The 21,669-nt window shown below is 38.4% G+C and overlaps 2 protein-coding genes across 3 annotated transcripts in view; one reads left to right on the forward strand and one right to left on the reverse strand.

Annotated features, from left to right (window-relative positions):
• Positions 1 to 21,669, forward strand: part of DOCK1 (dedicator of cytokinesis 1) — a 558,093-nt gene that overhangs the window by 200,776 nt on the left and 335,648 nt on the right. The gene's annotated exons all lie outside the window — the stretch shown is intronic.
• INSYN2A (inhibitory synaptic factor 2A) overlaps positions 1 to 21,669 on the reverse strand; it is a 59,177-nt gene that overhangs the window by 14,166 nt on the left and 23,342 nt on the right. The window contains exon 2 of the mRNA XM_065407137.1: positions 9,380 to 9,451. Within this exon, the coding sequence (XP_065263209.1) occupies positions 9,380 to 9,451 (72 nt within the window). The remainder of the gene's footprint in view (positions 1 to 9,379; positions 9,452 to 21,669) is intronic.

The following is a 21,669-nucleotide window of genomic DNA, read 5'->3' on the forward strand; positions in this document are numbered from 1 at the left end:
CATTGTTATTTGCTCTAAATCTAATTCAAAAAAGCACTTACACTTGCTTAAAGCGAAGTACGTGTTTAACCACTCTCCTGACTAGGGATGCTTTCCTTTCCTACTTTATTTTATCATATAAAATAGCAATGTTTATGCACTGATCAGGAAACTGTAGAATACTTATCCATAACTGTCAACATTTATCTCAAATATTTTTTGTTTTTGTTGGCTTAAGTTCAGAGTTGAATTATTTTAGAATGGATAGCTGTTAATTTCATCTATTTGACTAAATGACAAAAATAAAAAAACAAGCATTCCCCTGATGCGAAGAACTATATAACGGGTGGATCATTCCAATGATTGGCACTGGATTTCAAATATTTGTATTTGTGTGCCTTGTTTTATCTATTTACAAGTAAAAGTGTCTGATGACAGTTTGGAGGATGAGGCTAGGAGATGTTGTGTATATGAAGGAGTTTGGCGGTCTCTTACACATTTAATAAAATCACTACACAATTTAGCCTGTTGTACTGTAGTTGGTACTGCAGTTGGTGTAAGAGTGGGACATAACTAGGAGAGCCAGGACTTTAGTGCAATCATGATCAAGCTGCATTGACAACACTGTTTGGAGAATCTTTTTGTTCCTAACTCTATCTATTAGCCAGTACTATTTATCTTTTTAACCAGCCCTATGAATTTAAACATATATACTTGGCAAGATAAAAACAAGGATGTGTGTGTACACACAGGAGCATGCAATGGAACAGTAGGTATATTTGCAATTACTGAAACATTTATTGAGAATACCTCATGTGGCTTGGTTACAGTCAGTTCCTAATACACTTAAAGCCTAAAGTAATGCCTTTTGTATGTTCACTTTATTACCTAATATGTGACATGAGTACACGTTAAGGCCTGGATCCTGCAAGTGCTTACATGCTTGCTTCACTGATGTGCACAAGTAGTCCCATTGGAACAGGAAGAGAAGAAATACCATTACACTTTATCCACCACCCCACCCCCACTATTTCTAACTTACCAAAAATATATTTTTTAATTAATTGGACTCAATGGGACTACTCGTGTAAGTTCTTTGAAGCTTTGGGGCCAAAGTGACTAGTTGCTTTTGAAAATATAGGCCAATAGATTTATATCAAAATTTTAAAATTACACAGTTTTAAATTGATTATTACTATTGTTAAGAAACTACAAGTACGTTTGATACTTCACAAACAAGTGATGCACATGCAGTTGGTTATGCATATATATTGGCAGTTTTTCAGTCTATAATCTACTTACTTTTTTTTTATTTTCTCTTTCCCAGATTGACTTTAATTTAATAGACCTTTTCATAGACTTCTGGCATTGATAGGTAAGGGAAACTTAGTTCTGTGAGGATTTTCTGCTATCTAATTAGCTTTCATCTGACAAATGTGATTTTTAACCTATGAACTTGTTTCATTTGCTGCTGTTGTATTGAGAGGATTAAATTTCATAGACTTGAATAATCTATTTTCAATTCAGTTGTCAGAACTCAACATCAGAAGAACTTTAATAGCAAGGACAAAACTTGTTAAAAATAGCAAATACAATTTTAAAATTTCATAGGAGTAGAAAATGTCTGAATTATTTTTTGATGTGGCTTTCAGTAATATTTCTCAATAACTACAGTTCTATAGTCTGGTTTAATCAGGTTTTTTTCTCTGCAGAAATTGACTACTAATCTGATTAATAAAAGAATCTTTCCAGAAGCTAAAATAACCTTGAATAGGTTATATAGAGTACTTCTGACCTTTCTGACCAATGTGAAATCTATTGTGAATTCTTTAGGATGTTCCCAGTTTCATATTATTCATGATAAATGCCTAAGATTAATGCACAAAATATTAAACAAAAGTCTAATTTGCCCCACGTTGATTCATTGTGTTAAAGAATTTAAATTCACAAGTGATAGTAATTTAAGCAGGAATGGAAAGGGTACTTCCACTAAGAGATAATCACAGAATGACACAGGCTGCAAAGATTTTATTCCACGTGGGCATTGGACATGATTGAATTGGCACAATTTCTGCATACCAATACAATTATCTCCCTTAACAATAAGACTTCATTAGACTTTAGTATTTGAGTTGTCTTGATAGTGCACTATTTAATCTTTTTCTTGTTTTTATAATCTAATTCAGTGGTATACCTCCATTTGTAAAAGATAGCCAATTCTGAAAGGATGTATTTGTGATTTCATATTTTGTGATCTTAATACTAATGTACTTGAACATTTGATAAAGCAAAATGAACGCTTGAATTGTTAAGTTTAATTTACTACTTAAAATTGGGATTTTTGACTACTTTCGTTATCTATATGTGGTCTAGAATTTACTGTCATTCCTCAGTATGCTGCATATTTTTGTTAACTAAATGTTAGTCTATTGCTATGTAATAAGGGCTTCATATTGATTCTTTACGGGTTATGGTGACGGTGCTCTCTGTTAATAGAAGTTTGACTTTGAACTTAAAGCATAAAGTAGGCTAATCTCTGTAAATTAGTAGTCTCCATCACAAAACCTCTGTATGATTTAGCACAATTGACTCATGAGAAGTGTAGTGACAGAACAATGGTACTACAGTGGCAGAACCCTTCGTTATATTTACACAACCATCTACCTACACTCTCCAGGTCTAACAAGATAATTTTTCACTTGCATTAAAGATAATGAAGAATTGACATGTGCTATAAATAGGGAGATGTAGTTAAGTTTGCTTACCTTGTGAAATGGGAGAAAGTAGACAATAGTATGTCAGTGTTTTTAATCCCTGCCAAACTGTTTAGTTTACTTCTAATAGCAAAAATAATTGGGGCTTGGGAAAAAGAAGATCAAAATCTTCAATGTGTATTATTGCCCTACTGATTTCTATAGAGACTTCAATTTTGGGCCCTCCCATTCTCTTTGTAGTAACTAGTGGGAATGTATGTGCCTGTAAGATCCAGTACAGTCTGAGTATCCTGTGAAAACCTCTGTTCACTGTCTATTTTTGCGTGGCATTTTTGAGGGAACAGAGACCTCTGTTTCCCCTCTCATTATTATATAGTTGACTTTCACTGGAATTTGGCATAGAGAATATTAGCAGGATATGGCCTGTGTTATCCAGCTGATGCTTATAATAAAAACCTGTATGTACAAAAGACTACATATCTAAGTGTTGTCAGGTAAACTTTGCTATAAAAATTTGGTCTAACTCCACATTATAATGTTAGAATTTCAAAAAAACTGCTGTTCTCTTTACTCAAAAGGTAAAAATCAAATATATTCTCTCTTAAAAAAAGTGTTTAACTTTTCAATACACAGTAGAGCTTTTCCTCATATGATTTATTAGTTATCCATTTATTTAAAAGGGGGAAAAGTGACTTAAAATTAAGTTTTTTCATCTTTTCCTTTTTCCTCTTCAAAAGTATTAGCGATTCACTCTTATCAGTGGGGCAAAAAGGAACATCTAAAAAGTTACAAAAGTGATAGCAATCTCTGTGGAAAATGTAAACTGCATATTGACAAATATTGTATTTGTAATTCAGACTTAAAATGTTTGCTAAAATACTCAGTATATTTTGACAAAATCTACAAATTCAACAAAAAGATAAAAACGTAAAGTACTGAATCATTTTTAATCTTCTTCCACGTCATGATGGTCTTTAATTAGACTTCAGCTATTGAGCTAGATCACATTAATATTTTTAAAATGTCATCTTCAGAAAAAAGTTAATTACATTAATCATTTCTACATTCCAGTTTCTTAGTTATGCTGCACTTGACATTACTGGATGCAGTTGGGTAGTCAGCAGGGCAATTGACTCATTGCTGTAAAAGTGCTGTTCTGCTTCACTTAAACCAGTTTAAAAATAAAGAGGGGATCGCTATTTGAGAAACTCACACATTTTCTACAATTAACCTGTTTAACTTGAACATGCTTTTATATTGCACACAAAAACTATGTTAAGAGAACATAAAGGTTGCCAAGTCAAGTACTCTAAATCTGGCAGTTCCTAAATTTAAGGTTCTCTGTACAACATAATTTGTCCCCCTGGTGCATATGCATTATGAGGTTATCTTTAATTACGAGATCATGTACTATTTTTTCCATTCAGTACACTGGATGTATGGTACTCACTGCATAAGCAGCTTTTAAATATTTTATTTTATCCCCATTATTCTATATGTAGCCCTATGCTTTACTTACTGCACACTATGCAAACCAGACATGCCAAACCCGCGGGGGAAAAAACAGAAATTGGGCTTGGTTTTGGCTTAATTGGCTTGTGAGTTGCTTGTTGGCTAGTTTTTGGCTTGTAGCTTGTTGCTTCTTTTTTTTGATCAGCTCCCGGCAAGGGGGGGGGGGGCAAGCAGGGCAAGGTGGGGAGAGAGTCAGGGGTGCACAGCGGGCCCACCACAGTCCCAGACTGCACGCCCTGGGGATCTAGTCACATAGGGTGTTGGGGTTCTTGGGGGTTGGCTTGTTTTGGCCTTGTTTTGAAATGGGATTAGCTTGATTTCTGGTTTATTGTGAATGTCGGGGTGCTTATTTACCGCGTGAAAGTTGGCAACTGTGATGCAAACCCTTCTCTGAAGACCGAATTATTAATTTCTTCGTGTTTTTTTATAGCATGTATCAATGTAACATCTGAGTGCTTCACAAATATTAATGAATTTATTTTCACAACACCGTCTGAAGTGAGGGACTATTATCCCCATTTTACAATTGGAGGAACAGAAGAATTGTGGTCAAAAGTGTACATGAATTTTGGGTGCCCAAATTGAGACACCTAGGGCCTGAGTTTTCAGAGTACTTAGCATTGTATATGTTCAAAGCACAGCTTTCATTAACTTCAGTTGAAGCTGTGAATGCTCATCACCTCTGCAAATTGGATCCCAGTGGCTCAAGTCAGGCACCAAGAAAACAAGGAACACTCAATTAGTGACCACCTGTGAAATGTTTGGACATTTTGTTCCAGCAACACACAGTAACTCTGTGGCAGAGGCAGGAATATAATCAAGTTCTCCAATCAGCTGCCTTAACCTTTTTCTTACTTCATTCCCATTTCAGTCACTAAACTTCAAACTTCTACAACAAATGAAGTAGATGTCCCACAGACAACAGTCTCCTTCACTACATAACCCATCCCCAGAACATCCTGTGCACTGAATGAGGCAAGAGTCCTGTGGGGGGGGGGGGGGGGGAAATTGTGTTCATGTAATTAAAGACTATCATAATGCAGACACTGAAGGGGGCAAATTAACGTTACACACATACTTAATTCTGGCATTTCCTGTCTTCTGGGTGCCTGGCTTTACCTTGTGTGCAACCTTAATGTTCTTTGAACATACTTTTTTGTGTATAATTTTCTAGATTTAAAAAACCAAAATTTTATTATCTGGAATCATATTGCCACCTATGAGGTTCATAAGCAGAGTTAGAAAATTTTGATCCACCACACAGACCCCTGCCACTTGAGCTAACTGAGTAAGTGATAGCAATCGTAGGTTTTCATCCTTTCTGTGGATCAGCACTAGAGCGGGATGAGACATTTTGTTAATGGATTTCAGATATTTGCTGACAGAGGAATGGTGAGACTCAGGAATACTGGATTCCATTCCAGGTTCAGGAAGGTGAAGTGTTCTCTAGTGGTCACAGACTCTCCTGCTCCTGTTGTTCTCAACCCAGTCCTGACCCCTTTTTTCCCATTCCCCTGTGGCCTGTCTATATCTGTCCTTTTCCCCCCACCAGCTCTTTGTCTGAGTCCCTGTTTTTCCCTCCTCTCAACAGATCCAAATCTCAATCTCCTTGCCTAGCCACTCTGCTTCCCCCTTTTTTCCCCTGGGCTACTCATTTGATCTCAGTCTTCGCCTCCTAGTCTTCTTGCACAGCCAGCATATTTTTCCCTAATCTTGTTCTCTGAAACAGGTGAAGCATTTTTCCTGAAACTTTTAATCTCAGACAGCTGCCCGTCATTAAAAATTTCAGCCCAAATGATTGAAATTAGGCAAAGTTATAAGCAACTGAAAGCAGGGTCTTGTAATGGGAAGCATCAAGACACTTTAGATGGGGTTACCAGAACCACCTATAGTGAACCATTTTAAAGTAAATTTCTATATTCATTTCCTATAAATTATAATAAATATAATGGGTGGAAAGTGAAAGGGAGGGGCTGTGTGACTTAGCTAACTTCAATGGTAGAACTATTATGGTATATACAGTAGTATAGGATACTTACAATAGATGTGCAATGAAGAAGGATGAACTTGCACATCTAGTCCTGATACAGCTCCCATTGAAGTTAGCAGAACGACATCCATTTATTTTAATGGGAGCTGGACAGGCCCTTACATATGGAGTCTACTTATAGGGTAATTAACCTGTCATTTTGTTCTTCAAACCCTTGCTCCATAAACATCTTAATGTCCTATATTTCTTGTATCAGAGATGCCTCTTCTACAACCTTTCTGCCTGAAGGGTTGGAGGCTTGTTAACGCTAGTAGATAATACACTGACTAGACTATTGTGTGCAATACTATTAGTTATACTGCACTACTGTATTATGTATGTGATTATGGTTCTTAGTTGCATGTGAAACGGAAGTACCAAGTGGCTGGAACTGCCTATTGGAAATAAACATTGTATCCGTTTTCCTAATTTTTCTTATTTTTATAACAGGTAAAACAAAAACAGAGCTCTTTATCATTTAAGGCTAGATTTTAATTTTGCAATCTGCTTTGAGAAAGGGATGGTGCATAGCTGCCCAGCCTCCAGAGCTGAGCTGTGAGCAAATTGTGGCTGTGTTAGTCATGCTTTTTCCTCCTCTTCCCCTCCTTGCTTAGAGGAGGAATACCTAATTTGCTTTACTCCACTTCATACAGCAGCATCCTCACCACCCTCCTGTCTCCATGTTTGTGATCATAGGTGGCTGCTGAGCAGAGGAGGTGGAGTTGGGGACTTCTGCTGTCTGTCCACTCTTCATTCACTTGTTTGCAGGGAGGGAGCATTGGGTAAATAGCCCCAGTTCCTCCCCCCGTGTGTGGGTCACAGTCTGAGCAGGACTACGTAGAGAAATGAGGTGTGTCACAGAGAAATGAGTCATTATTTCCCTGCATGGCTGAGTAAGGGGTGTAAAAAGCTAGCTCATAATTAATAGGCTTGTTGCACATTTTCTTGTGAACACAGTTCCCTGAATCCCTGAAATAATTTTCATAAGCATCTCCTGGACAGGAGACAGAAAAGGAGTTCTTGATAGGTTGATAATTTAATTCTGAGACATACTGTTTTTCATGTTACTTGCAATACATGAAGACATCCAATGGTTTTGTGTAGCCTTCACTGCAGTGGGATGACAATAACTGAGTTGTCAGTATAAAACACCTTATAAAAGTCATGACATAGCCCTGTCACACTCATTGATTGTTGGAGCACTTGCATTACAGAGTAGACTGGATTTAAGCTGTTCAGCAAAGTGATATGATAGTCTGCAGAAATTGAGCTATGTATGCAGTAAATCCAAACTGTCTTCCACAATTGGTAGTATGAAATGCATGTTTACAACTTGTGCACACTGATTTCTCTCTAGTGATTAAAACATCCAGTGTTACAATAAATTTGGAAACTTTCTTGCTGTTGCAGAACTCTCATCTCATGTTAAAGGCTCTGGTAAAGAAATCTGTTCATTTCATAGCCAAATGTTGTCACTGTCTATCAGTTGCTCTGATGCTACAAAATCCTGCTTGCTTTATTCAAATTGGTTGTGATCTTGAAAATAACCCAATGCTTAATGAATGGCATCATTGTTAACCACACACATGTGTATGCAGAAGGCAGTGGTTCATCCTAATGAAGTTGGTGGTGCTATTTAAGTTAGGCAAGCAAGATATATCCCATATGCTTTAATACGTAATTCTGTGTATTTGATCTGTAGTACAGAATGCTTGGTGATGGAAGTGTAATTTTCCCACATGTAGTGCATGTCTATCTGATTATGATCTGTGCTATAAGGTCTGTCCAATACTACTTCCCCAATCCTAATGCATGACAGCTATGAAAAGCTATTCTAAAATATTTTGCTGCAGCACATAGTACAGAAAATACTATATACCCTCAGCAATATTAAAATGAAACCCACCAGTATTAATGCTTGGTACAGTTTGACATCAGAGGGGGGTACATTGTTAATCCAGTTTTACTTGTAAATCATAAACCTGAGAAATAAATGATAGTTAAGAATGATCTTAACACTTACACAAAAGGTTCATAAATGATGGATTAAATATAGAATTATTCATTTTAGAAGTCAATCTTAAGTGGCAACAACTAGAAGTGCAGGATTTTTTTCTGAAAAACTACATAAAACATGCATTGCAATGCAAATTTAATGGATTTTGTGCAGAAACTTGTAGACTTTCATATATACTTCTCTGCAGAAAGTTTGCTTGTTAATAGTCTCCATGGAACATTAACTGTTACTCTTTGGTGATGGCAATCCTGATAAATAATATGATGTTTGCATTAATTCATTAAGGGCTTCCGTTTGGGAAAAAATAATATTTCAAGTGATTGCTACTAGGTAAAGTTTTTGTTTGCTTTGTTTAATTTTAGGTGATGCTTAGGTTGAGATCTGGGAGTAGTGGAAACTCCTCTCTCTTTTTGTAGTGGTTTGACTTTTAAGATCTGAAGTAGTTTTGTAGGTAGAAGATAGCCTTACAGCCTGTGTAAATGGAGTGGGTTGGGGATGCAGAGCTGCTCTACAGCCACTGCTGCAGCTTCCCCTCCCTACTCCAGAGGGGTAATGGTCACTAATATAGGTGCGTGCATATCCAATGGCCAGATCCCATTCTCTCTGCTGCCACGGCTCTTTCTATGGCAGCTCTAGAGAAGCCTCCCATGAAGATTAGCTGTGTGGCACATAGGTGCCAGAAACCCCTCCTGCTCCCTCCTCAAGTGCAGTGCAGTTGCACCTGTTGCACTACATTCAGGGTCTTCTCTAGGACTTTTGTTTATTTTTCCTGAACAAGAGTATGTCTATGTTTTCTTTACAATGGTGCAAGATGCAAAATTACGCTAAAACCCTCCAAGTCAAGGCGTGTTGCTTAAAACAGCCAGTTAAACTTGCAAAGCAGAGGTGAAAAGAACCTGCTTAATTCATGGACTATATGCATATCCTGTATTTTAGTTTTAATATTAAAAATATTTTATTCATTGAATTTTATAGTGAAATAAAGATTAATTTCCTGGTCTTTTATTTCTCCTTTCTTCTTGTTGAAATAGCAATTTATAATAGTGACTAACATTTGATCTTGCATTGGTGGATAAAATCATTACTTTCACTCAATAAAAAGTGGGAATATTAGAATTTTTAACCTACCTATAGATAATACATGCACTGTTCCTGCATGTGTCACAATTAGCTGTGTCTTGACCAGTCCGATATGAAAGCCTACAAAGATAAGAACATGACATCATTACAAGTGGTTGTTTTATCCTTTTTTTGCCCTCTATCATTGCTGTTCATTGTAACCAAAGCTTTAGTTTTGTTTTTTCCATTTTAATGTTGATTATAAAAATCTAAGTGTCCATAGGAAATAACACTGTCCAAAATTAGTGTTCTTCAACTTTTTAAAGTTTGCGACATGAAGATGAGGGAATTTTGGAAATTATGAAGAAGTTTTATTTAATCATTAAGGGAAGGAATGTAATGATTCAGTTCAGCTATACTTCTATGAACATTTCTATAGAAAACTCTGAGCAAACCAAATTATGTAAAAGCCAGCTTTTACATTACTTTTTTTGTACACCAAAATGCTGAGTTATCATTTTAAATTGCCTCATTACTGTACAATTACAAGACATAGCAATGGTGTTTTAACTACTTTTCTGTACAGCCGCCTTAGAAATTTCAGTAAACCACAGAGGGTTTCACTAGCAAGCATTGCACATGTATAATCTTTTATAATAATTGCGTAAGCTATTAATTTGTACTATTTAGATGGTAACATTTTCTTTTGGAATTTTGCCTGTAAGGGGAGGAGGGCGCTTACAGTGATGATCTCAAAAATCAGCAAACGGTAGCTTTCATAGCATTTCCCGTACCTACCTGCCCTGTGTCTAACTTCCATCGAATATTGCTGTGAAATGCGTGGGAGACTTCTCTGAATGTCCCTTTCACGCCGCGAAGCAAACCTATTATGGGAGGATCTGTTAAATTCATGGAAAAAGTAGAATATCTGTCTGTTAGTTTTTTTGTTTGTTTCTTATAATTGCCTTCTGCTTTATGGGAAATTTTCTTACACGCATAATGGATTTTTAAATGGAAAAAAAAGTTTTTATCAGTGCCTATTTATGTATTTTGTGCTACATAAACATTTTTGGAAAAACTCTACATTTTGTGTGTGTGTGTGTGTGTGTGTGTGTGTATATATATAAATATATATATATATAGAAAGTGAAATAAAATAGTATAAACTCTCAGTGGATTTTGTGTTTGCTTTTCAAATCTTCTAATATCTCTGTTTTCTTTTCACCAGAATAATCAACTTTGTTCCCTTTAACCAGTAATACTAGGAATGATACAATATTAGTTGATATGGAATTCATACTACAGTAAAAGCTGTATTATCCGGCACTTTACCAACCAGAAAGATCTATAAATCGGCATTTCTGATCTTCATTGAAAGTCTGGTTTATAGTCCAGTTGGCGTGGGGCTGGCAGGCTCCCTACTTGGCTCCGCGTGGCTCCCCGGAAGTGGCAAAATGTCCCTGCTGCTCCTAGGTGGAGGAACAGCCACGAGGGGTTCGGAGTGTGGGAGAGGGTGAGGGGCGTAGGCTCTGGGAGGGAGTGTGGGTGCAGGAGGGGGTTCAGGGCAGGGGGTTGGGGCGCGGCAGGAAGTGCGGGATGCCGGATCTGGGCAGCACTCACCTCGGGCCATTCCCCGCAAGCAGCGACATGTCCCTGCTGCTCCTAGGCGGAGGTGTGGCTGGGTGACTCTACGCACTGCCCCCGCCCCACCCCGACCGCTGGCTCCGCAGCTCCCATTGCCAGGAACTATGCGGCCAATGGGAGCTACGGGGGCAGCACCTGCGGGCGGAGGCAGCGCACAGAGCTGCCTAGCCACGCCTACACCTAGGAGCAGCACTTATGTCCCCACTTGCGGGAACCCACCCGAGGTGAGCACCACCCAGATCCAGCACCCCACACCCTCCTCCCATGCCCCAATCCCCTGCCCTGAGCCCCCTCCTGCACCCAAACTGCCTCCCACAGCCCACACCCCCTCCTGTGCCCCTATCCCCAGCTCTGAGTCCCCTCCCGCACCCAAAGTCCCTCCCTCTTAGTTAACCAGAATTTTTGACTTACTGGCACTCCCCATTCCCCCAACAAAGCTTTTACTGTATAAAACTTTTACAAAGAGAAACCATTAATTATTGATGCAGTCAACCTAACTTGAGAAAATTACAATGTAACACACAGGCTGTTTACCTGCAAAATTCCTATCTGGTTACATTAAATGGGAAAATATTTAGTCACCGAATGGAAGTGTTTATTTCTTATAGGTAATCATTTGAAGTACTTAGAATTTACTTAAAAGAATGCTGTCGTTTTGGTGGTTGCATTATGTGCCCTCCATCCTCCCACAAATATTTTTAAAGACCAATATTAATGGAACTCCATTAAATTATTTTATTGTCAATCTTTATTCTTTTTATAACCTCTCTGCACCTTCCAGGGTTTTAATTACGAACATTGTGGATAGAGACCTCCTTTCCGCAACTTCCCTGTCAAATTAAAAACAACACTCCCCAAAAAACCTCCCCCATAACTATAGAAATCACTTTTGGTTTTCTTAAATTAGAGCTTTAATGTCAAATAGGTTATTAAAGAGAAAATCCAAAGAATATTAAATAATCATCTATAGCTTATCACTCAAGCTACTCTATAGGTCTAATTCTAACATGAAGAATAAATGTTACTTAAGGGATTCACAACTCTTAATGATCCTTTGAGAATTCATGGTGCTCCACAAGAGACATTCATATAGCAGGTAGTCTCAAAATGGACATTTGCTTTCTTCTCTCTGAGCCTGTTTAACTGTTCCATTCCTTTGGAAGTCATCCTCTAAATAGCTTATCCAATCTGTCACTACTCCCCTGCTTCTCTATAGCCTCTGGGCTTGTCCACTGGATTGACTGAAGTGCTTAAAAGATCCTTTTTCCAGTCCAAAATAAATTAACCATGTTTTTATTTAGTTTTTGGTAATCAATCAGTGTGATCTAGATGGTAGAGACTAGACCTGAGAGTCAGGAGACCTCTGTTCTCTGCCATTATTAGTTAAAGTAGGACTATTTAGAATCTAATCTTTTGGGTGCAGGGATGGTGTTTCTGTTTTGTGTTCGTACAGCACCTAGCACAATGGGGTCCTGGTCCATGAACAAGGCTTCTAGGCACTATGCTAATACAAATAATTATAATATGGCAAGTTGTAACCTCTTTGTGGCTCAGTTTCTTCATCTGTAAACTGGGACTATTGGTCTTAACGCATCCTCCTTTCTGAAGGACTTTTGAGATCTGTGAATGAGAAGAGCTGTCTTAAAGTGTTAACTAAATTGCATCAGTAATACTTGCAAGAACCTATTTAAGTTAACTTTTAATCCACCAGGTTCAAAATTTAGTAACAACATCACACATTTCATAAAATTCTCTTTCTTCGTGTGGTAGTTATATGTACTATGCCAGCATTACTTTCCAGGGCAACCACTGTGTTTTATTAATTGCTTGTGTTCCATCTTGTTGTCTGTCAGTGTGATGGCCTTGTATCTTTCTCTGATGACATGTAAATTTTCCTTTTAAAGAGAATTTTAGAAGCCACTAACTTTCAAATAGTCCCATAACACTTAAAGGTCTGCGTGAAACTGGATTTTTCCAGCGTTATTGAAGAATTCAGATTTAATCTTCCACTCTAGGGATTACATATTTAACATTCTTATTATAGATTTGACATTTAAAAATATGTACTGATGAATCAATAAAGGCCATAAAGGCTACAGCACATAAGTGCCAGCTGTTGTAATCTAGTTCAGAAGGCATGTGGCATTGCTGTCTAAATATGGATTTAAACGGGAGATAGAGCATTTACAATCAAATGCTAACATTTTAACATTTTCGCTGGACATGTGCATTAATCTGATGGTTACTCCACATTCTGAATACACAAGCTACCATCTTAATGTATGACCTGAGTGTAAACAACAAGTGCTCCCATCTGTGTGCAACTTGAGAAAAGAATTCTAAACTAGGACAACCAAAGCATCTGTCTATCTTGAGCTTCAGCTATTTGCACTCAGTGTTGGATTATGGATTAACTACGAAAATCAAAGAATAACTTTCATAGACATAGCAGGCACTGTTTCTGGCCTAATGATTAACGATTTGCTATGGGGCAAAGGGCAGGGAAGATGGGGAAGAGTGGCGTGTAATAGAAATCTGCTCCAAGCTGCCAAATACCTGGCCAAAACTTAGTTCCATATTTTGAACCCATTTTTACTTAATATGGCTGAAGTACAATTAGATCAGTTGTGTGGCTTTTTAAGCTGTACCGTATTTCTGCTGAAGGAGAGCCCTTAATGAACTGCTATATATTTAGATCAGTTGCTTTCCAAAATTCAGCCGTTTCTAATACCATATTTGGAGGGCAGTATTCTCCCGCTGCCCTATATCCATGACTCCCAACCCCCACAGCAAGTTACAGGTAGAGTGACTAGAAATCCATGCTAAAATAAAGCTTTGTGTTGAGTTAACTTTTCTCAACATTGTAGCATGTATAGCTTTCTTAAGATTTCAGAAGTATGGAGAGAATGCTCATGAGATTTTTAGCATGGATTTCTAGTGACTCTACCTATAGCTTGCTGTGGGGGTTGGGAGTCAGAAAAAAATGTGATTGAGTTAGGAATTATTTAAGAACACTTTATTAAATGACCAAAAAGCCACAACTGAGGAAGAAGGCTGTATTGGTTAAAAAGCCAACTTGGTTTGGAGGGGAAATGAACGCAGCTATAAAAAAAAAAAAAAACCTAAACAAATGAAAAGAAGGGAACATTGAAAATAAATATAAATCAGAAGCTAAGAATTGTAGAAAATTGATAGGGGAAACAAAAAGACACAGGGAGAAATCTATGGCCAGCACAGTTAAATACAATAAGAAGGAGTGTCTTAGGAACCAAAAGAACCCTAACACTGGTATTGGTCCATTACTAAATGGAAAGGGTAGAATTATCAAAAGGGAGAAGTGTTCAATAAATGTTTTTCTTTTTTGTATTTGGGAAAAAAGAGATATAGTCATATAATATAACACTCTTTCCAGTGCACTATCATAAAGGTTATGCTTGTGTTAAGGTTCTTTTTAGTGAAAGTCATGGACAGATCACGGGCAATAAACAAAAATTCATGAAAGCCTGTGACCTGTCCCTCACTTTTACTAAAAATAACTGTGACAAAATGGGGAGGGAGGAGGTTCCGCTCCCACGGCTGCTGAGGCTCCGGGGTCCCCCCGCTGCCCAATGTTGCTGGGAGCTGCGGACGGCTCCCTCTGGCTGACAGCTCCAGTCCCAACGCCTCGGTGCTGAAGTGGAGAATGTCACAGAGGTCTCTGGAAGTCATGGATTCTGTGACTTCCGTGACAAAATCTTAGCCTTAACTATCATCTCAGGAGGATGTTAAATCCAGGAGGTCTGGATACCTTGCACCCAAGCTTTTAAAAAAGCTGGGTGAAAAGCTTGTTGGACCGTTAATGTTGATTTTTTTCAATAAGTCTTGGAACAGCAGGGACGTTCCAGAAGACAGGAAGAAAGCTAAAGGTGAGCCAATAGTAATAAAGGGTAAGTGGGATGACCCTGGTAATAGTAGGCTGGTCCTTCTGACATTGATCCCAGGCAGGATAATGGAGTGGCTGATATGGGACTTGATTAATAAAGAATTAAAGGAGGGTAATATAATGAAGCCGTGTTAGTCTGTATCCGCAAAAAGAACAGTACTTGTGGCACCTTAGAGACCAATTTATTTGAGCATAAGCTTTCGTGGGCTACAGCCCACTTCTTCGGATGCATGGGTTTATGGAAAATAGATCATGTCAAAGAAATGTCTCATCTTTTTTAATAAGATTATAAATTTAGTTTATAAAGGCAATAATGTTGATGTAGTAAACTTCCGTAAGGTGTTTGACTTGGAACCACATGACATTTTCATTTAAAAAAAGTATAATGATATAAAAATTATCTTGGTACCCATTCAATGGAACTGTAAACAGGGAATCATCATAAAATGTCTGTGTCTAGTGGGGTCTTGCAGGGATCAGTTTTTGGCCCTACACTATTTAACATTTTTATTAATGACCTGGAAAGAAACATATAATCATAAAGTTTGCCGATGACATAAAAATTGGGGAAGTGATAAATAGTGAAGAGTACAGGTAACAGATACAAAGCAATGTGGATTGCTGGGTAAGCTGGGCTCAAGCAAACAATATGCATTTTAATATAAGTAAATGTATACATCTAGGAACAAAGAACGTACTTACAGGATGGAGGACTCTATCCTGGGAAGCAGTGACTCTGAAAAAGATTTGGGGGTTGTGAATAATCAGCTGTACATGAGTTCCCAGTTTGACACTATGGCCAAAAGGGGTATTGTAAGTTTTGGGTGTGTAAACGTGACTTTTGAGTTGGAGTAGAGAGGTTATGTTACCCCTGTATTTGATGCTGGTGCCACTGCTTCTGGAATACTGTGTCCAGTTCTGGTATCCGCAATTCAAGAAAGGGGTTGATAAATTACAGAGGGTTCAGAGAAGAGCCAAGAGAATGACTAAAGGATTCGAAAACATGCTTTATAGTGATAGACTCAAGGAGCTCATTCTATTTAGTTTAACAGGAAAAAGTTAAGGGGTGACTTTATTACAATCTATGGGTACGTCTACACAACAAAGAAAAACCTGCGGCTGGCCTATGCCAGCCGACTCGGGCTCGTGGAGCCTGGGCTATGGAGCTGTTTCATTGCTGTGTAGACCTCTGGGCTGGGGCTGGAGCCTGAGCTCTGGGACTGTCCCACCTCAGAGGGTCCTAGAGCCTGGGCTCCAGCCTGAGCCCAGAAGTCTACACTGCAGTGAAACAGCCTCACAGCCTGAGCCCTGTGAGCCTGAGTCGGCTGGCACAGGCCAGCTGCAAGTTTTTCTTTGCTGTGTAGACATAGGGAACACATATTTAATATTGGGCTCTTTAGTCTCACAGAGAAAGGGATAGCATGAGTCTATGGCTGGAAGTTGAATCTAGACAAAATCAAATGGGAAATAAGGTGTAAAATTTTAACAAAGAGAATAGTTAACCATTGGAATAACTCTCCGAGGTTGTGATGGACTCTCCATCACAGACTATTTTTAAATCAAGATTGGATGTTTTCTAAAAGATGCTCTAGGACTAATTCTGGGGAAAGTTCTATGGCATGAGTTATACAGGAGGTCAGACTAGATAATCATAGTGGTCCGTTCTGGCCTTGTAATGTATTAATGTAATTACACTCTATGCACTCAAATCTATAAGGAAAATAGTACATACACAGTTAATTATTTTCTTTGTAATTAACTTTATTTACCAACCAATTTCCCCGTTCACTTAGCAAAGCAATGTTCTTTAATGAGGATCATATTTGTGAGACACTTGAATTGTTAAATTAAAAATAGTTTGTTTATTCTTCATAAGCTACGGAAAATATGGACTTCGAATGGAAGTGGCATTTGCTTCGTAACTACAGCAGGATGCTAAAATTCACATGCTTTTTCTTAAATTGGAGTGTCCTAGGTATTTCTAAGGTAGTTTGTTAGCTGGCTAAGACATGATTCTGGAATGGTTGAAACAATGTAAGTTCAATTATTTCTTCTAAGTTAAACTCTTTCTGTCAAGGATATCTATCTTGTTCACCTTGAGGCACTGGGATCACACTTTCTCATTTCCATATAATCATCTACTTAACAGAAAATTGCATGGAATTCATCTTGTTGCTATTCTCCTTCAGGCCGGAAAAGATGATGTTGTGCTTAACTGACAATTTCCTTGTAAAATCATATGCAGTGAGGTCCTTTTAAAATACAAACCTGTTAAGAAATAGAGCTGTTAAAGATGACCTTTTCTTCCTACCCAAACATACATGGAAATAGAAGTTTATGAACATGTTCTGGGTGCAGTGGGCATGAATACAAATGACCATATTTTCTGTGTGTGTGTGTGTGTGTGTGAGAAGGTTAAATTCAGCTTTTTTTTTTTTTTAATTTTAATGTGGGGAAACGTTGCTTGAGATACCAAGACCCAAATTCACAAGAGTCTTGGTTATAAACCTAGTAACATCCATCCTTCACTAATTATTAGAGCTGGTTGGGAATTTTCTATTGCAATGATTTTCCAGCGGAAAATGCAGTTCTACAAAATTGAAGTTTCTACAGGAAAAAGTTGGATTTTTTTTCATGTCAAATAGAAATTAAATATTTGATTTAGGATCCGTTCAACCTTAATCAGAATATTTCATTTTGTCCCAAAAAAAAGACATGAAAGAAAGTCGGGCATCAGGCTCTCAAACTACAACTCCCAGGAGGCAATGTACCCCAGTGGGAAAATGCAGCTTAATGCTCTAAGCATTTCAAATAGTTTCAACAACCCAAAATTTGATTGAGAATGTTGACTTGTGTGTGTCGGGGGCGGGGAGGGGGAGGGAGCTTGAGCAAAACTTTGTAAATGAAATATTTCAACATTTCCAAATTAAAAATTTTTGGAATTTCCATTCCACAATTCTTTTTTTTTTTTTTGAAATGTCAACTTTTGGTCTCATTTTGAGACTAAAAGAAATGTTTTCCATGGGACAGAAATTCTGAATTTCACTCAGTTCTATTAATTATTCTGAAATGTTGGTTTCTGCTTGATGTCACTTGGCTTTTAAGAGTCCCATTGGCTCATCTTACATAAGAACATGAGCAAGGCATCATGTTTTTGCTGTAATGGGGCATGGAATTCTCTTGTCTTTGGTGCAACAAGTTGCCTTGCTCAACTACTTCAATGAGCACAGTTCACATACTCAGTGGAGTCCAGTCTCTTTCCCTTCCAGGAGTTAAAGTTTAGCTGAAGCCACTCATCTTAGGCTAAGCTGCTCCTTGGTTTCTTTTTCTGAGTTGCTCAGCCCACACCATAGATCTTTTTTTCTCCCATGTCCATTATATCCCTTGGTAAGAAAATCAGCCACCTCCTCCCACCTAGCTGTTTCCAAGTGGAATCAACATCTGATTATAGGGTGGGGTGATTGAGGTGAACACTGCTAGCTTGTCACACTCAGCTCATTCCCTTCCATTTTAAGGACTTCTTAAGACATTTACAAAAATGGATTTGATTTAATCACTGTTGGAGCCTTATTTATAATTTTCCTTTTCTGTTTTTTTGTTAGAGCCTCTCTCTTTTCAAAATGGTTTTTAAGTATACAGTGTTCAAATTCTGCTGTACAGCACACTGAGAACTTTGACAAATAAACGTGCCAGCTAATTCGAGGTTTGGATGCGTTGCTGTTTATCACAGATTACAATTTATTAGAACTGGGAAACCTTTTTATGCAAATTGTTTTGAAAAATGGAATGGAGCTTTTGTACAAAATGTATCCTATTTTGATGGGGAAAAAATGTAGAAAAATCTGGTTTTGACAATAAAAAAAGTCTTTATTTTTTCTTTCCCCCCATTCCCCCCCATCTACTTTCCTTTTTAACCTTTTAAAGGAAGAGGGCAAGTATGAGGGGGCAAATCTTTTTCATTTAGTCAAAAGTCAAAAGTTCTTTGGAAAAAAATTTGAACAAAACATTTTCATTTTGATAAATTATTTCATTTTGTGTAGGGATAAAGAATATAGATATTGTAAAATAACTTTGATAAACTTTGGGCTCAAACCCAAACCATGAAAGTGTTGGCAAGATCTGCTTTTCTCAGATGAGTGTCTATCAATATAACTGTCCTTTCAGTGGACATAAAAGCACATCAGAATGAAGCGAGTAAGTGTGCTTTAATAGAATGCCTATAGAGATTACAGTGAAACTAAAATAGAATTGTTTTCAATTAAAAAAAAGTGTGGATTGAGAAGCATTTTGACTGGTGAACATCAGCTACCTGACCTTGCCTATGTGACTCTGTCTCTCCCTCCATCCCACTTTGTACTTCTTTGATAAACTTATTTGGTTCCATGCAGGCCTTTTGATATGCACCTTGGTAACCTATCCAACATATTGTTTGTGCTGCAATGTAGTGGAGTCAGAGCATTCTAAATCCCATAATGTCTCAGACAATCCTGGGGGATTTGGAATGTACAACACTCTACTGTACCTTAGCACGTGCATAGTTCTATGGAAAGACAGGCAAGTAAGTTGTGCAGCATGGTCTGTTGAAGAGGTACCTGGATGCATATACATTTGAAATGGAAAGGAAGGAAGAACTTGCTCAGAAGACAGACTGGATGGAGAAGCTGGAAGGAATTGTTGGGGGCGGGAGATAAGGAGGGAATAGGCAGAGAGAAACATTTGCCATCACCTGCTCCCAATATAAATCCTCCCCTGCCTGTACTTCATTCTGATTCCTTCAGTTGCGAAAAATCTCTTCTGAATTTCATTTCCTTCCTTCCAGTGACATTATTAAAAAAAGATGTCCTGGTTTTTAGTGGGAAATAAAAATTGTTCACCATGTATACAATGAAGGAAAACTATCTTTAAATTTTCTTCTGGGTAATTGGATAGAATCCCTGCTACTTGATAGCTTTCCTTAAGAAGCCATCAGAAAAGTAGTGATTTGAGTGTTAGTAAATATATTACACACTGTGAGGTAAATATGAAAACATAGAGTACTGACACAGAGACATGTTCTACAAGAATGAAAATGAAAGTGCTGATCAGTCAGTATTCTAGAAGACCATTGTGTGTATATTGTCATTGTCGCCTATCACTCGATACGAAGATGATGTCTGCGGGGAAGATTTTTTTGGGGGGGTTTCATTGGTGAAACTTAAGATGGCTGTGGAGTCCAATCCGTGTTCGACAGGTTTTTCCACATATATGATGGGTGGTTGCTTGGAGAGAGCACAACTGCTGGCCGGGATGCTGTACAATTTCCTTCTTCCTTTGCTGTTTCTCAGCCTCTTGAGCAAGGCAATTCTCTTCAAAATGGAATGAGGCTTGATGTATGATGCAACACCATTTCAGTCTATTGCCAGCCAGCTCTTCCCAATTCGTGGGGTCAGTGCCTCCCTTCTTAAGATATACTTTCAGGTGTCCTTGTAGCGTTTCCTCTGTTCCCCTGTGGGTCTTCTTACCATGACTAAGTTGAGAAAAGAGGACTTGCTTCAGAAGATGAGGATCAGCCATCTGCACACAATGGCCAGCCCAGGGAAGTTGATATTTCATAATCTTCACCTCAACAGTGGTGATGTTAGCTGCAGAGAGAATGCTGGCATTAGTGTGACAATCTTCCTATCTGATATGGAGAATCTTCCTAAGACAGAGCTGGTGCTAGCACTGCAGATGCTTAAGATGGGTTCAGTATGTCACTCATGTCTCGCACCCATAAAGAAGAGTGGGGATGACTACTGCATTGTAGACCAGGATCTAGTTTCCATATGAAGACCTCTGTCAATAAAGACACGATGAAGCAACTTTCCAAAGGACGTGCTGGCACAAAGGATCCAATGTTCAATCTCCACATCAAGATTGGCTGTCTGGGAGAGGTGGCTACCAAGGTAAGGGAAATTTTCAGTGCTTTCCAGGAGTTCATCACCGCTGACAATTAGTGAGAGAAGGGGGGCAACTTGTGCTGGGGCTGACTGGTGGAGCACCTTAGTCTTCCCAATATTGAGAGAAAGTCCCAGGCTATGATAGGCACCTAAGAAAAGATCAAGGGTGGATTGTAAGTCAGCCTCTCTGTACACAAGGATGGCACAGTTGTCAGCATAGTGAAGGTCGGTAATAACAGTCCTGGTGACCTTAGTTTTAGAATGAAGATTCTGCAGGTTGAAGAGCTCGCTGTCCATGCAATACGCAATCCTAATTCCAGAAGAGAGGCGGTCACGAATAAGAGTCAAGATTACAGCAAAATAGATGGAAGAAATGGTTAGGCCACTAACACAGCCCTGCTTAACACCAGTATGGATGGTGAACGAGTCCATCTCCAACCCATAACAAAGGATGGTGGTGGTCATTCCATCATGAAATAGCCTGAGAACATGAATGCACTTAATGGACAACCGAACCTAGACAGCACCTTCCATAATGCTGCATGATTAATGAAATCAAAGGCCGTAGGTCAATAAATGCCATAAACAATGGCTGGTGGTGTTCTCTACACTGCTCTTGGATCTGTCGTGCAACAAAAATCATGTCAGAGAGGAAGGCAATGCCTCAGTAATTCCTACACATTGACTTGTCCCCTTGCCAATATTGTGACCATTTTTAGGAATTCTTTAGGTCGGATGAAATTTCTTCATTAACCCAAATTCTTATAAGAAGTTGATGACGTTTTTGCACAAGTGCCATTACACCAGCTTTGAAGACTTCCAAGGGGATGCCATCTGGGCCTGGTGCCTTGTTGTTTCTAGTCTAAACGATGGCA

Source organism: Emys orbicularis, chromosome 7 (assembly GCF_028017835.1).
Source record: "Emys orbicularis isolate rEmyOrb1 chromosome 7, rEmyOrb1.hap1, whole genome shotgun sequence".
In the NCBI taxonomy this organism is placed as follows: Eukaryota; Metazoa; Chordata; order Testudines; family Emydidae; genus Emys; species Emys orbicularis.